This window comes from Triturus cristatus, chromosome 2_2 (assembly GCF_964204655.1).
Source record: "Triturus cristatus chromosome 2_2, aTriCri1.1, whole genome shotgun sequence".
Lineage (NCBI taxonomy): Eukaryota > Metazoa > Chordata > Amphibia > Caudata > Salamandridae > Triturus > Triturus cristatus.
The window spans coordinates 149,824,904-149,839,184 of NC_140582.1; the positions used below are offsets into that span (position 1 = coordinate 149,824,904).

At 43.0% G+C, this 14,281-nt stretch overlaps 1 protein-coding gene across 4 annotated transcripts in view; it reads left to right on the forward strand.

The window, feature by feature from the left end:
* The window catches only part of LOC146861982 (phospholipid-transporting ATPase ABCA1-like), a 3,104,259-nt gene that overhangs the window by 1,396,712 nt on the left and 1,693,266 nt on the right, over nt 1–14,281 (forward strand). For 2 of the 4 annotated variants that reach the window (XM_085641136.1, XM_085641138.1), the window contains exon 15: nt 6,987–7,209. The exons of the other annotated variants lie outside the window; for them this stretch is intronic. In XM_085641136.1, coding sequence (XP_085497262.1) covers nt 6,987–7,209 — 223 coding nt within the window. The remainder of the gene's footprint in view (nt 1–6,986; nt 7,210–14,281) is intronic. 4 annotated transcript variants of the gene reach the window in all.

The window sequence follows — 14,281 nt, forward strand, 5'->3', positions numbered from 1 at the left end:
ATATTATTTTGATGAATATCTTACATAATCTCTTGCCTTAATATGTATAGTAAAGACACATACATATCATTTTGGAACATACATTTTTTTGCGGGAGTCGCGCACCCAGCGCGCCCCAGCATGTATATGATGTCACGCGGGACCCGCAACCATGCAAACATCTCGTACCGTAATGCGCATGTGTCGCGAATGCGCGGGAGCAGGAGTCGCAGACTGGTCGCATACCAATCGCGCATATCACGTGATATTAAATGTATATGATATAACTGAAAAACACGCAGCCGTCGCACACCATACACGGATCCTTCATGACTTTTCTAAAATGGCGGCTAGAATGCGCGCACCCACCGTGATGTGTACACTTTGAGTGCGCAACATAAAAAATGAAAACAAGAAAATTAATCAATATTTCTGTTTTAATAAAAAAAAAATCAGAAAAATATACAATGTTATTTAATGAATAAAATATTTATAAATAAACAGTTAAAAAACTGTAGAAAATCAGTACAAAAAATAGATATAACTACTATCACACTTAAAAGATAGCATTTAAAAAACCTTTGAAAGTCACTGAAAAAAAACATAGGTTTCAGAGACGTTATAGTTAGAAATTAGCATTTAAAAAACCTTAGAAATTCACAGAACAAAACATAGGTTTCAGGGGGGTTATAGTTAGCTGCCCATTTCACTCGTACAAAACCATAGAAATTCCTCCGTTATAGTTAGTTCTGCTAACTATAACTCACGCGCCCGCAATGCACTGCTGATGATGTCACATATTGCATCAATCATGACATGGTCAGTGACATCACTGATGACATCACTGATGACATCTCAAATGACATCACTGATGACATCATCCACTTGACAATCTGATACACCTCATCATACACTAGTATAACCTTTCATCACTCACTGTAAAATACAGAGTACCATATTTGAAACCATTGACACACCAATACCAGTTACTACATACCCACTCACTGATTCCTAAGTCTACACACACAACTACCCATTCAACAACAGAATCATCTATACGTGCAGTCATTAATTAATAGAACACTATCAAATACACTTATACAAATATATAGACATTGACACATCAGCAGTCATCTTAGTCGGTTATGCAGTCATCCTACTCACTCATGCATATGCTTAGAGTTACACACACCCCATCCAACCACACACAAACTCAGTGTCCCATACAAATACTCACCCAACTAATCAATACCTAATATACACACTTATGTAGTTAGTGACCAACTAATGCAGCATGTTATACAACAACAGAGACAGTGCTGCACACATTCACATAGTTTAGTTACTAATCCATGTATTAAGTGAGACACTTTTAATTACTCACTTAAAAAGACAGTCAGACAGCTACTAAATCCTCCATCAAGACAGTTATATATCCACTCAATCTTCAATACAGATTGGTATATATATAATACATATGTAAATGTCAAACTAAACCACATTCAGAGGATGATGTCATCAGTGATGTCATCAGTGATGTCATTTGAGATGTCATCAGTGATGTCATCAGTGATGTCACTGACCATGTCATGAATGATGCAATATGTGACATCATCAGCAGTGCATTGCGGGCGCTTGAGTTATAGTTAGCAGAACTAACTATAACGGAGGAATTTGTATGGTTTTGTATGAGTGAAGTGGGCAGCTAACTATAACACCCCTGAAACCTATGTTTTTATCTGTGAATATATATATATATATATATATATATATATATATATATATATATATATATATATTACCTACTGGCGGTCGCCAGTAGGTAGTTATAGTTAGGACCACGTTTCCATAGGAAATCCGCAACATTCTATTTTGAATAACTTTGGCGCCGGTCGACGAATCCTCGCAAATTTTTCAAAATAGGTGGGGCGCTACGCTCCGCTCCTACCCTGAAAGTCTCGGGGGGATTCGTCAAGCGGGGGCTGAGATAAAAGGGGGGTCCCAAAACGCGTTTTTCCCATGCATTTTTCCATAGGACCTTTAGACAGGGCTACAGCCCGAACGGCTGAACAGAATTACTAGAAATTTGGCAGAGAGGTAGTCCTCAGGTCAAGGAAGTGCCTTTTGTAGGTTTGGTGTAAATCTGTTCAGTAGATTCTGAGAAAATAGCCTTTAAATCAATATATATATCTGAGCCAGCTTACGGTGCGCTTACGGTACGCTTACCGTACGCGTACGGTGGCGTGCGCGAGCGCGATTCTGATTGGCTCTTAGATCTTAGTAAACATTCGAATCGGCCGAAACCAGGAAGCGGCGGCTGCCATTTTCTCTCTCGCACTGAGAGTGATGTTGAAATATAAAGCACAAAAACATGTAAAGGGGCTGTTTAGACAGCTCCCACACACATAGCCATGTTGAGGGAGTCCCCAAAGATCCCCCAAGGCCAAAAACGGAATTTTTATTTTTTCGCTAATTTCGCCGATTACGCTTACCGTACGCGTACGGTAAGAAATTATAAAAAAAACAAAATTATCCACACTCTCCCCAACCCAGTGTGCAATTGGTGGGCGAAGGCCACCAATTGTGCATGGCTTATTACACCTGAGATAAACTATAATATTTTAAAAAAAAAATAATAAAAAAAAAAATTATCCACACTCTCTCCACCCCGTGTGCAAATGGTGGCCGAAGGGCACCATTTGTGCATGGCTTATAAAAATTACGAAAAATTAAAATATTACCTTTCAAAACGAAGTGCATCATATGTCCTCCATGTGCGCACGGTGCGCGAAGCGCATCGTGCGTACATGGCCCATCTAGCGTAACGTGGGCACGCGGTGCGCGTAGCGCACCGCGTGCCCACCGTGAGTGCACGGCACTAACTGCGTAAAGTGGGCGCACGGTGCGCAAAGCGCACCGCGTGCTTACTGTGCGCGCACGGTGCGCGAAGCGCACCGTGCGCGCACGGAACGAACTGCGTTAAGTGGGCGCGCACGCCACGAATGGCGTAAAGTAACTTAGCATTTAAAAAACCGTACAAATTCACTGAAAAAACCATAGGTTTCACACACGTTATAGTTAGGAATTAGCATTTAAAAAACCTTGCAAATTCACTGAAAAAACCATAGGTTTCACACATGTTATAGTTAGCGGAAATTTTACTGATAAAAAACCAATGAAATTCCCCCGTTATAGTTAGTGCAGGCAACTATAACTCACGCGACCGCAATCTTCTGCTGATGACATATGTGTCTTTATGAAAAAAAAAATATTTGTAATATATGTATAGCTAAAAATGTATGGAAGAAGACATGGGCAATAAGTGGCTATTTTTATATTTCTTTCGTGGATTAGCTCTGACTGAACTCCGTATGTCATATTTTAGTCCAGGGCGCACCCACAGAGTAATACTTTGTGTACCGCTTTCAGTCCAAACGCACTCTTTTTGTTCACAGATTTCTGAGGCAGTCCCCTGCCCAGTACAAGCAGAGCTAGAGTCTCCCTGGCACTGGTAAAGGCCTTTTTGCTCTTCTGAGGCCTTTAACTTGCTCACCTCCTTCCCCCGATTCTCAAGCCTGTGGACACTTCTCCCACCCATGGCCTACCGTCTCCATGCACGTGGGTTGTCAGTGACCTCCATTTCCTGACTGCCCGCTCTGGTCTTGCTGTAAGTTGGCCGTGGGTCCTCAGATTCCTCACCTAGAGCTCTCTCCCCATTGATGTCTGTATTGGAGGTCATGATACCTGCCACCACCTGGCAGGAGGCAATCCTGCTCCCTGTTATGTTTTGCCAGTTCCCCGCCTGCCAGGCCCCAATGGTGCAGGTCACTGAATGTGCTCTTCACACGAGGACAATTTATTGGTATTCAAATGATCTCCTTTATCTCTGAAATTTAGTTCCACTGTTTCCAAGGGTCCTTTCGAAAAACCACCAGAAGATAGCAGGCTTTCATAGCTTTATGCACAAGCACCCATCTTGCTCCTGGGCAAAGATCCGCCCCCATTTGGTTTTATCTCTAGCTATTTTTTGCTCTTAGTGATTTTGTTTTGTTGGTACATACCAGTGGTTTAATTGAGACCACCAATTGTCTGTACTTTATTATGCTAAATGTAGCTGTGCTGCTGCCACAAATCAAGCTATGGATACCAACGTTAAATTTTAAACCTCCAATTTCAAATTCCTTCACACTAAAGAGATTTTTTACATTTTAAATGTTATTATTCGTTTTTTTAATGATATATGATCTATTAATCTGATCAGTTATTTAATTTTCCAAACACTCTTTGACCCCATGAGTAGCTATTGCTGCAGAAGTGGAAATTGTCAAATTGGATCGCACTTGTTCAATGTTTTCATAAGATTGCTTCATATACATCAGTTTATTACAGTCAAACAAATTAGCAAGCAAAGGTCCCTGTTCATGTTGTTAGGCATGATCAGGGTTTCCTTTACTTAATAATATTTCATTTTAATTATGTACTTAACATGGTGGGAGGAGAAGTGAGAAAATCTGTGCTCTTACAACAATAGCAAAATCCTTTTTTGATAAGCTCATGAGGCAGAGATTGTTCTTAAAATGTGCTAATATCTACTTGAGGGACCAAACGAAGGTGGGATGGCAGAGCAGGTACTGCGGAGCCGTGGGAAGTAATGCATGAAGAAATAAGAGGAGGGCATATAAGAGGAAACAATAAGAGAAAGAAAAGTGCACGCGAGCAACACGTGAAAGTCATGGTATGGACGATTTCTCCCCGCTTGGATGGCCAGCAATTTTCTTAGTTTAAATTTTTTATTAGGTATAGAATAGCACATAGAAAGAAGCGCAAACAATCCATGGCAACCTTTCAGATACTCTAAAGGGTATTTATAAGTGACATTCTAATTCATTGTATATATTTAAATCCATAATTGGTTCTCATTTCGAGTTTTCTCTTTTTTATTGGGATCTCATTTAGAAGTTATGCATATTTTGTATGAAAAACGTCAGAAGTTCGGACCTCTCATAACAATTTGAAAGGCAATACACCCAAAGATTATCATCAGGGCAATGAAAAAGGACCTGAGCCCAAGAAAATCTATGGACCATCCATACAAATATTTTCTTAGTTTGAATAAACTGAAATAATGGTTCAAACCTATACAAAAGTAGTTTGTGTACAATAGAAAAGACTCAATATTAACATTGTAAAGTATTACTACTATAAGAGATAATAGAAACTGTAGTGGACCACCGACTTCCATATCTCAGACAAAACACCCAATCAGGCTGTTCCTACACATGCCATACATAGATGAAAAGTGTTGGGCAAGATAATGAACCTCTGTCTTGATTATCTGATTACAAACATGAATTTGTTTCAGCACGTTATGTTAATCAATGTGTGCATGAGCCTAAATGTGGTACGGTTTATGTTACATTGTTTCAACTTAGACCTCTGTGGTCAGTTTTTACATACTTCTGTGAGACAAACGTGTTGCTATCTTTTAGAATGTAAGCTAGAGAATGAAAGATCAATACTATAATATTAGAATAGTGGAATGCTGAGGGCTCCATTGAAAAGAATGGAGTGCTCAGGGCTTCTAATGGCTAGTAAAAGCCCGAAGAATCAACATTCCAATGTTTATCAAAGGTTTCACGGAGCCCGGGGGATGTCACCCGCCTCGGCCCCCGGTGAGGCCTTTGTTTTACAAATTAGAACATTCTTCCCTCTAGGGGGGGAATGTTCCAATAGCCTTAGAGCTCTCTCTAGTGGTCTCTACTGGCCTTTAAAGGCAAGCTCCCATGTTAGAGACCCGAGTCTAAGGCTTGGGCCTTTAACACGGGACAAGGCATTCAATGGCCAGTAGAGCCTGCTACGGTGGGCTCTAAGGCTATAATATAACATTAGGTGATTAGGTAACTAATGCAACAATGCACTACCCCAATATATTCACAAAATATGATAGTGACGAGATATTGTACATAACAACTCTGAAATGTGTGATCTGAGTTACTGTACATCACAGCTCCAAAATGTGCGGACTGAGTTACTTTACACTGGGGTTAGACTGGAGCAGAGAATAGGCTGGGCACAAAAATAAAAGTGGCTCCCATTAGTGAATTAGAAGGCTAAACATTGGCCATGTTTGTAAATTATAGCAGGTTTGAACTTGTAAAGACATGCTCTATAAGTGTTTTGAAAGGTATAGAAGACTGCATGGATTTGAGCTTACTACAGGCAATGTTTGTATTAATATTAGGAACATTACATTAACAAGCATTGGCCATGCCAATGAGACAGTCTCATAAATGTACTGTCTGTGATTGCTGCCAGAGAAAAAAACACCATACATTATTAAGTTACCTAGGACACTTTATTTAACAGCATTGTAAGGCCATGTGTGTGTCCCTGAAAGTTCTACTTCAGACAGCTGGATAAATAAACACAGCTGTGTAGAGGGAAAGCATTTATTTTGTGGAAGTACACAACTTCTGCCCAATCAAAATATGTGCTCCTGGCTCCCAACATGTGGGCGGAGGCTAAGCCCTCCTGTAGTGATGCTCACATAGTCGTCTGGCGACAACTAAGCTGTCAAGGCAGACGATAAAAACTGGCACAGCAGATCATAAAATAGGCCCACAATCAGTAAAAACGTCCCACAGGCTGACTTATCTAACCAGCCCTTCGTGCATTGCCTGATTGCTCTAGCCCAGTCCGACCCCGCTACATATCACAACTCCGAAATCTATAGTCTGAAAGAGTTACTGTACAACACAACTTCAACATGTGTGGTGTGAAAGAATTACTGTATACCACAACTCCGAAATGTGTGGTCTAAAAGATTGCAACACACTTTTAAGTCTTTAATGTTGGAATGAGTGCATGTATATTTTCTTTTTCCGGCCGTCCTCATATAATATTACAGTGCAATAATATCTTGCATGGAAATTGCATTATGTTAATTTGCCACAATGATGCTTGACTATTGTTCTGTTTGTGCTTTCTTTCCTCTGGCATCTGTTTAGATTTATGCGCTCTCTCTCACGGTCCCTTCCACTCTATATGACTTTGGCCTGGATTTATTCTGTGGCCATGATTGTCAAAAGTATAGTGTATGAGAAGGAGGCTCGACTTAAGGAAATGGTCAGGATGATGGGACTGGACAATGGCACCTACAGGCTGAGCTGGTTCATCAGCAGCTTCATTCCTTTCTGCGTCAGCGCTTTCCTGCTCACGCTTGTGCTTAAGGTGATCAATTAATTCCATGTTGATTTTGAATTCAAAATAATTTACCATGTGGAATGATATATGCATGCTTTGATTTCTTCTTTAAATTTGACCCTTTCAAAATCAAGACTAATAGAGCGTCACTCTTTTTCAATAGTGAATATAAAGATATTCCTCATCACGGTACATGTCTATTTCTGCAAATAGTGGGGCAGAATTGTGTTGCACTTGCGCCACTTTTGCGCCGCCGTTGCGTCACTTTTGTGACGCAGTAGCGGCGCAAATCCTGCGCCATAGTGCGGGGTATTTACAACGTGACGCATCTGGGAGATGCGTCACGTTGTAAAGCCCTGCGCCACATGTAGGCGTTCCAGGGCAGGTGGGGGCGTTCCGGCGCAGGAACGCCTCCTAAAAGTGGCTGAGTGAAATCTACAAGATTTCACTCAGTCACTTTTAGGCCCATGCTGCGTCAAAACCCTGCGCCTGCTTGAAGCAGGCGTAAGGATTGACGCAGCATTGTAAAGATAGGGCCCCCCAGAGCATTGCTGGAGCTGCGTCGCGCTTGCGACGCAACTCCAGCAATGCGCCACTTTTACGGCACCACAGATGCGTCACGCATCTGTGCCGTTTTTGCCCCATGGTGCGCCGCATTATAAATGCAGCGCATCCATGGTGGCGCAGCTGTGGCGCATAATAACTGGCGCATCCCTGCTGATATGCAGGGATGCGCCAGTTATTATAAATCTGCCCCAGTGCCTTTAATGCTCTAGTGTCTTGGGACGTCAATTCACATCACTCTGCAGAGACAGGAATATTACCGATATCAGTGCTTATAAAACTTAATTTGGCAGCTTCAAAGAATTACGGGAATAGCTGATTTCTTTGGCGATCGCAGACCCTTTGCATACTCAGAGACACCTAGATTCATTCAACACCATGCATGTGTGAATAAGCAGCAGTACATTGTATTAAATGCAAAAAGTTGTGAAGGACCGCATTTACCTAGCGTCGCGTGTTGTTGGTGTCATCAATCATACCTGAGCTAGACATATCTTATTTGCACAGCGCTAAACACAATTTAGGCACCACGCAGGATGCCCCGGGCCACAACCTTAGGTGGCTCCCCACAATGACCTCCTTCTTCACGGATTCCCTCACTTACACCCTCAATGGTCCCGTCATCTCTCCTAGCCCCTCCCCCTCGTTTATTTATTTATTTTATAGTGCTACTCATCCCAATGTAGACAGAATTATAATATGTGAGTGGTTATATTCTAAATGTAGTTAAGTAGGTCATACATTTTTGGTTGGGAAATTAGGGATTTATTGATGGTTACTACACAGTTATTCCAAGTGACCCTCAACTACCACGTGGTAGGAAGAGAGGGCAGCAGACTGTCGGACTGAATGATCCAATGTATGGAATGAATTATATTTTACATGTATCCACCATAATTCACATTATAAGTGATTTAAGTCCGTCACTAATGTACATTGATAATATGCCAAAAAAGAAGCACTTGGGAAAAAAAGTAGGCCATACATGTTCTTAGTTAATTGGATTACATGTAGCTCCCTCTTTAGGACCAGAACACGTGACTGAGTTATCCCATTCGATCCTGAAGTTGAGTTGACCTTGCTTGTTGGAGAACCCTAAAGGTCTCAGCACTGTTCCTTTCAATTGTTGCCCACTTTGCACAGATTATCAAGGTTTTTGCACAACATGATGCGGTTTCAGTGCTGCGCTGACGACGACTTTCTGCACAATATTGTTTTTGTGTATAATAGTTTAGCACTTGTACCGCTGTGCTTCATATAGGACTCCTTTACATCTGGGCCAGAATGAACACATAATAACAATTCCTGTAGAAATTTGTTAACCTGTGAAGATCACTTCTTAACCCAATGAATCAATTAAATTGATTTATTGAGTATGGATCTATTAACAGACATCATCCCTAGAATGTTTGTCCAATTGCCCAGAAAGGAAATTCCACCATTTATATCAATCAATCAATCAATCAATCAATCAATCAATCAATCAATCAATCAATCAGTCATTCAATTTGTATAGCACGGCTAATCACCTGAGATGGTATCCAGGAGTTTGCAGGGTGTGAAGACTCAGTTGAAGAGTCAGGTCGTGAGTGCTTTTTAGAATCCCAGTAGAGATGGGGAGGTACAGAGCTGCAGGGGGAGGCTGTTACACGTTTTCACTGTGAGGTATAAGAAGGTGCATCCTATGCTCTTACTTCTGTTGATGCCAGGTGTGTGGGTGATCAAGAGGGAGGCAGAGCATAGTTATCTGGCTGGTAGATGGCCGTTTAGGAGGTGTTTTTTTTGTAGGTCGGTCCTAGGTTGTTATGGGACTTGTATGTGTGGGTCAGTAGCTTGAATTGGTATCTTTTCTGTACTGGGTTTCAGTGGAGTTCCTTGAGGTAAGAGGAAATATGGATCCATCCAGTGAGGTCAAGGGAAAGTCTAGCTGCGGTGTTCTGAATTGTCTGTAGTCAAGGGAGGAGGTGTGTGGTGATCCCTGAATAGAGAGCGTTGCTGTAGTCCAGTATGCTAGTGATGAAGGCATGTGTCACAATGCGTCACGTGTTCATGGGAAGCCAGTTGAAGATGTTTCAAAGCATGCGCATAGTGAAGAAGCAGGCAGAGTAGATTGCATTGATCTGGGACTTTATGGTCAGCTTGCTGTCGATGATGATGCCGAGGTATCTGTCATGGTCCGACAGGCCAGTTGCTGGTCCTTGGTATGCTGGACACCAGGAAGCAATATATTTTGTCAGTGCTGAGCTTCAGGCAGTTGTCTTTCATCCTGTTGGCAATGCTCATCATGCACTTGTGGAATATGGTTCTGGTGGTGGTGGTGGGGTCCTTGGAGACGGAGAGGATGAGTTGAGTGTCGTCTGCATTTGATATGATGTTGAGCCCATTGGATCTGACCATATGGGTCAGGGATGTCATATAGGTGTTGAAGAGAGTGGGGCTGATGGATGAGCCCTTGAGGACATCGCAGATGATTTCTCTGAGTTTGAAGGTGAACGGAGGTAGGCAGACTTTCCGAGTTCTTTTGGTGAGGAATGAGGCAATCCATCTGAGAATGTTCGCTTGAATGTCAATGTTGCGTAGCCTAGTGATCAGCATTTGGTGGGATACTGTGTCAAGTACTGCTGAGAGGTCAGGAAGGATCAGGGCTACTGTTTCTCCTTGGTTGAGAAGGGCTCTGGTGGTGTCTGTGGCTGCGATCAGGGTAGTCTCAGTGCTGTGATTGCTGTGGAATACTGACTGGAAGGAGTCGAGAAGATGGCTTTGCTTGAGATGTGTGGTGAGTTCTTTGTTAATGGCTTTCTCCAGCACCATGGCCGGAAAGGGTAGCAAGGAGAAGGGCTCGCAGTTCTTGAGTTCGCTGGTGTCGGCTGATGGCTTCTTGGGTAGGGGTTTGATCTTGGAGGGTTTCCAGTCTTTTAGAGAACGTGGCCATCGAGATGTTAAATGGGGAGTTGAGGTTGCGGCTGATATTGTCATTTTGGAGGTTAAAGCTGTGGTATGGGCAGCGGGCCATTGGTGCTGCTGAGAGGTTGGAGTTCATGAAAGCGGCAGATTCCTGGGTGGTGAGCAGATTGCAAGTGGTCAGTCAATGGTCTGAGCTGGTTGAGGTGTGGGTGTGTAGGTCGAGTAACTCAGTAGGCTTGGGTTGTGTTTTGAAGTTTTTGTAGATGGCAGAGATCTTGTTCTGGAAGTAATTTGCCAGGTTGTTGTTGAGCTCCTATGAAGGGGTATGCTGTTCTCAGTGGCTATGGGGTTGGAGAACTCCCTGATAATGTTGCATAGTTTCTTGATGTGGTTGGACCTGGAGCCAATGCAAGCTAGGGTATCTCTATTCTTTTCCCTCAGTATGCCGGGCATAGCAGTTTAGGGAGGCCTTCAAGAAGGCACTGTCTGTGGTGTCCTTGCTGATGCACAATCTTCTTTCCTGCTATTTGCAGATGTGCTTAGCCATTCTAAGTTCTTCTGTGTACCAGCTGGCCTATTTTGTGGCCTTTTTAGATTGTTGTCTTTAATGCGAGAGACATTGTAGGCGCAGATCTTCACCCATGTGTTGAAGTTCCTGACACCCCGGTCCAGGGATGTGGTGGAGCTGGAGAAATTGAGGGCATTGGTCCATTGGGTCTCGGTTATTTTGATCAAGCTGTGGTGGGGGGCTCTCTGTTGAACATGGATGGTGGTGATTGTGGTGGTAATGTTAAAATGGATGATGAAGTGGTCGGTTCAGGTGTGTTCAGGGATGTGGCTGTATGTGATGCGGTTCATGGTGGTGAATATGGGGTCCAGCATGTGTCCTGCAGTGTCTGTGGGGTCATGGAAGAGCTGGGAAGGTCCTATGTCGTTCATGCTTTCATGGAGAAGTGTGGCTCAATGATTAGATCGGCAGACCCTGATGTAGAGGTCTAGCCCGGGACCAAGGTTCAATTCCTCGGCGGGTCTTGGGCTCAAAAATTCCATGGACCTGATAATTCTCGCCTCGGTGCCTATTCCAATCATGGAGTCCCACTCTGCAACTGTGGGCAATAGCTTGCTTAATCTCCACAACGGACCCCACAATGCTATGGATGCCTGGCCTCCACCTTGGGGGTGCCCAGGAGTGGACGCCTCACAGGGAAAGCCAGGATGGGTTCCACAGCGGTATTCGTACCAGCGCCTTGAGACCCTTGCGGGTGAGTAGTGCGCTATACAAGTATCAATTTACAATTTCAATTTACAAGGAGGTTAGTGGTGTTGACATTGGTGTGGTCGATGAGGTGAAAGTTGAGTTCGTCGAGGAATATAAAGTTGCTGGAGTCGATGGCAAGGGGTGTGATGAAGTCAGTGATGGAGTTGCAGAAGCTGGGACATGGTCCAGAGGACAGCATGCCAGGGTGCCTCTGATTGGCAACTTGTCATCAGTTTGGAGTCTGAAGTTGAGGTTTTCCATGGCTGGGGTGGGTTGTCCGTGGTGGTGGTGCAATGCATCGTCTCTTTCTTAACTATAGCAATTCCTCCTCTGGGTTTGTTGATGCGGTCGCTGTGGGTGATCTTGTATCCTGTGGGTGCTGTTGTAGCTATGTCGGGGGATGATGATCTGTTGAGCCAGGTCTCAATGAGAAAAACGATGCTGGGTCAGAGTGTGGAGATAAAGCCACACAGCTCAGTGGCTCTTGTTGAGGAGGATTCATGTGAGCTGGTGATGGGGAGTTGTTGCAGCGTGGTGAGAGATCCAGTGGTGCTGGATGGTGCACTAATGGGCATGCTGAGGCTGATTAAGCTGCACTAGGTGTAGGTGCTAGGGCCTAGCATGATGTAAGGGGAGGCATGGCAGCAGATTTCACTAGGATGCCCGGGGTTTAGTGACCAGAGCTCTGTGGGGGTATAGCTGTGAGAGGGCATACGACCAGGGTTTCTGGCACTGGGCGCAGTCCAGGTGCAGACGGACTTGCCTTTGGCATACCTCCTGCAATCAGCCGCCATTCAGCAGGTTCTAGGAGGTGGGAGAGATGCAGGGGTGAGGTGGGCAGGGCTAGCAACGTAAGAAAAAGAGATGGGGAAACTGCACAAGAGAGCAGGTAAGAGTGAGGGAGGTGTGGTGGAAGTGGGAAAGGAAGTGGAGCAGCCAGAGGGAAAAATGCAGGAATGGAGGCACAAGAGAAGCACCAGAGGCATGGGTGCGAGAAAAAGTGAGAAGGCTGAGAAAAGAAAGAGTGAAAAGGCACAGAAACAAGAGTAAAAAGGCACAAGAAACTAGAATAAAAAAACACAAGAAACAAGAGTAAAAATGCAAAAACAAGAGTGAAATGGCTGAAAACTGCAAGAGTCAAAGGTACAAGAATCTAGAGTAAAAAAGTAAAAACAAGAGTAAGAAGGCCTAAAAAAGCAAGAGCAAAAGGCACAAAAATGAGGGTGAATAGGCCAAGTAATAGCGAGGACGAACAAAGAGTTGGAAGGCAAAAAAATGTGAGAGTGAGAATATGAATATTCTGAACAGGAACACCATGTCACGAAATATTCTAAAGCAGAACTCGAACAAGGAACACAACAGTATACACAGCAGTCATAGATTCCACAATTCAAATGAAACTCTTTCAACTAATTAACCTCTTTCTGTCAGTACTGCTTCTAACATTCACCACACCTTGCATGCCCCATTTATTTTAAACTGTTTCGTTTTTATTCTCATTAAAAAAAATTCCTCTACCATTCCACCGTCTCCTGGGTACGCAACTCAGGATATTCTCCAATCTCTCAATTTAACTCAAAAACATACTCCAATAAATAAGCTATCCAGTTACTTCTAATACCTTTTGAGTTCCTCATTCCCAAAACACTTCAACATACTTACACTTATAAAAAGTCATATTTCCAAAAGCAATGCACTTCCATCACATACTTTGCCTGCATTACACAATGGAACCACTTTCAGAGCATCACTATATTTCTCATATATATTCTTCACCAGGTTTCTTTTTTAACTTTTATTTCAAAGTCTCAACATTAACACTGCAACATAGTAAATGCCTTAGCAGACTAGTAGAGACATCCACTTCAGATTCAAATAAGGAAATCAGTTGTTAATGGTGAGTTAGTGCACTTTCCTGTATCTACAGGCTCTGGTATCGTCATCAAATAAGTTGCACCCCAATTTGTATGGACCTTGCTTATCGACTGGAAGTGTATGAAAAGAGCTAGCTTCAGCAACACAAATCAAATTACAGGAAAACCTATTTTGTTCCTCAAGAATAACAGAGAGGATGGTGTATAAACCATGAAGGTTTATTAGCCGATTACTCAAAGTTTGAAGCTTTAATCAATCTATAATTCAGCTTATCAAATAAGTATATATCTCAGTTTGGTTATTGTGAGAAATTGGGTTGTTGGTTGTCTGGGGAGTGAGCCCTGGTCAAGTAACAGCCACAGTCCCATGCAGGGAGAAACACAAAAAGTCATGAAATTAACCTGTGTGGTACCCTGTGTAGCTTGGCTCAAAAATCAGTCAGGCAGAGGCAATGTGTAAAGTATTTTTGCAGGACACAAACAGTAAGACAGTGAAAAC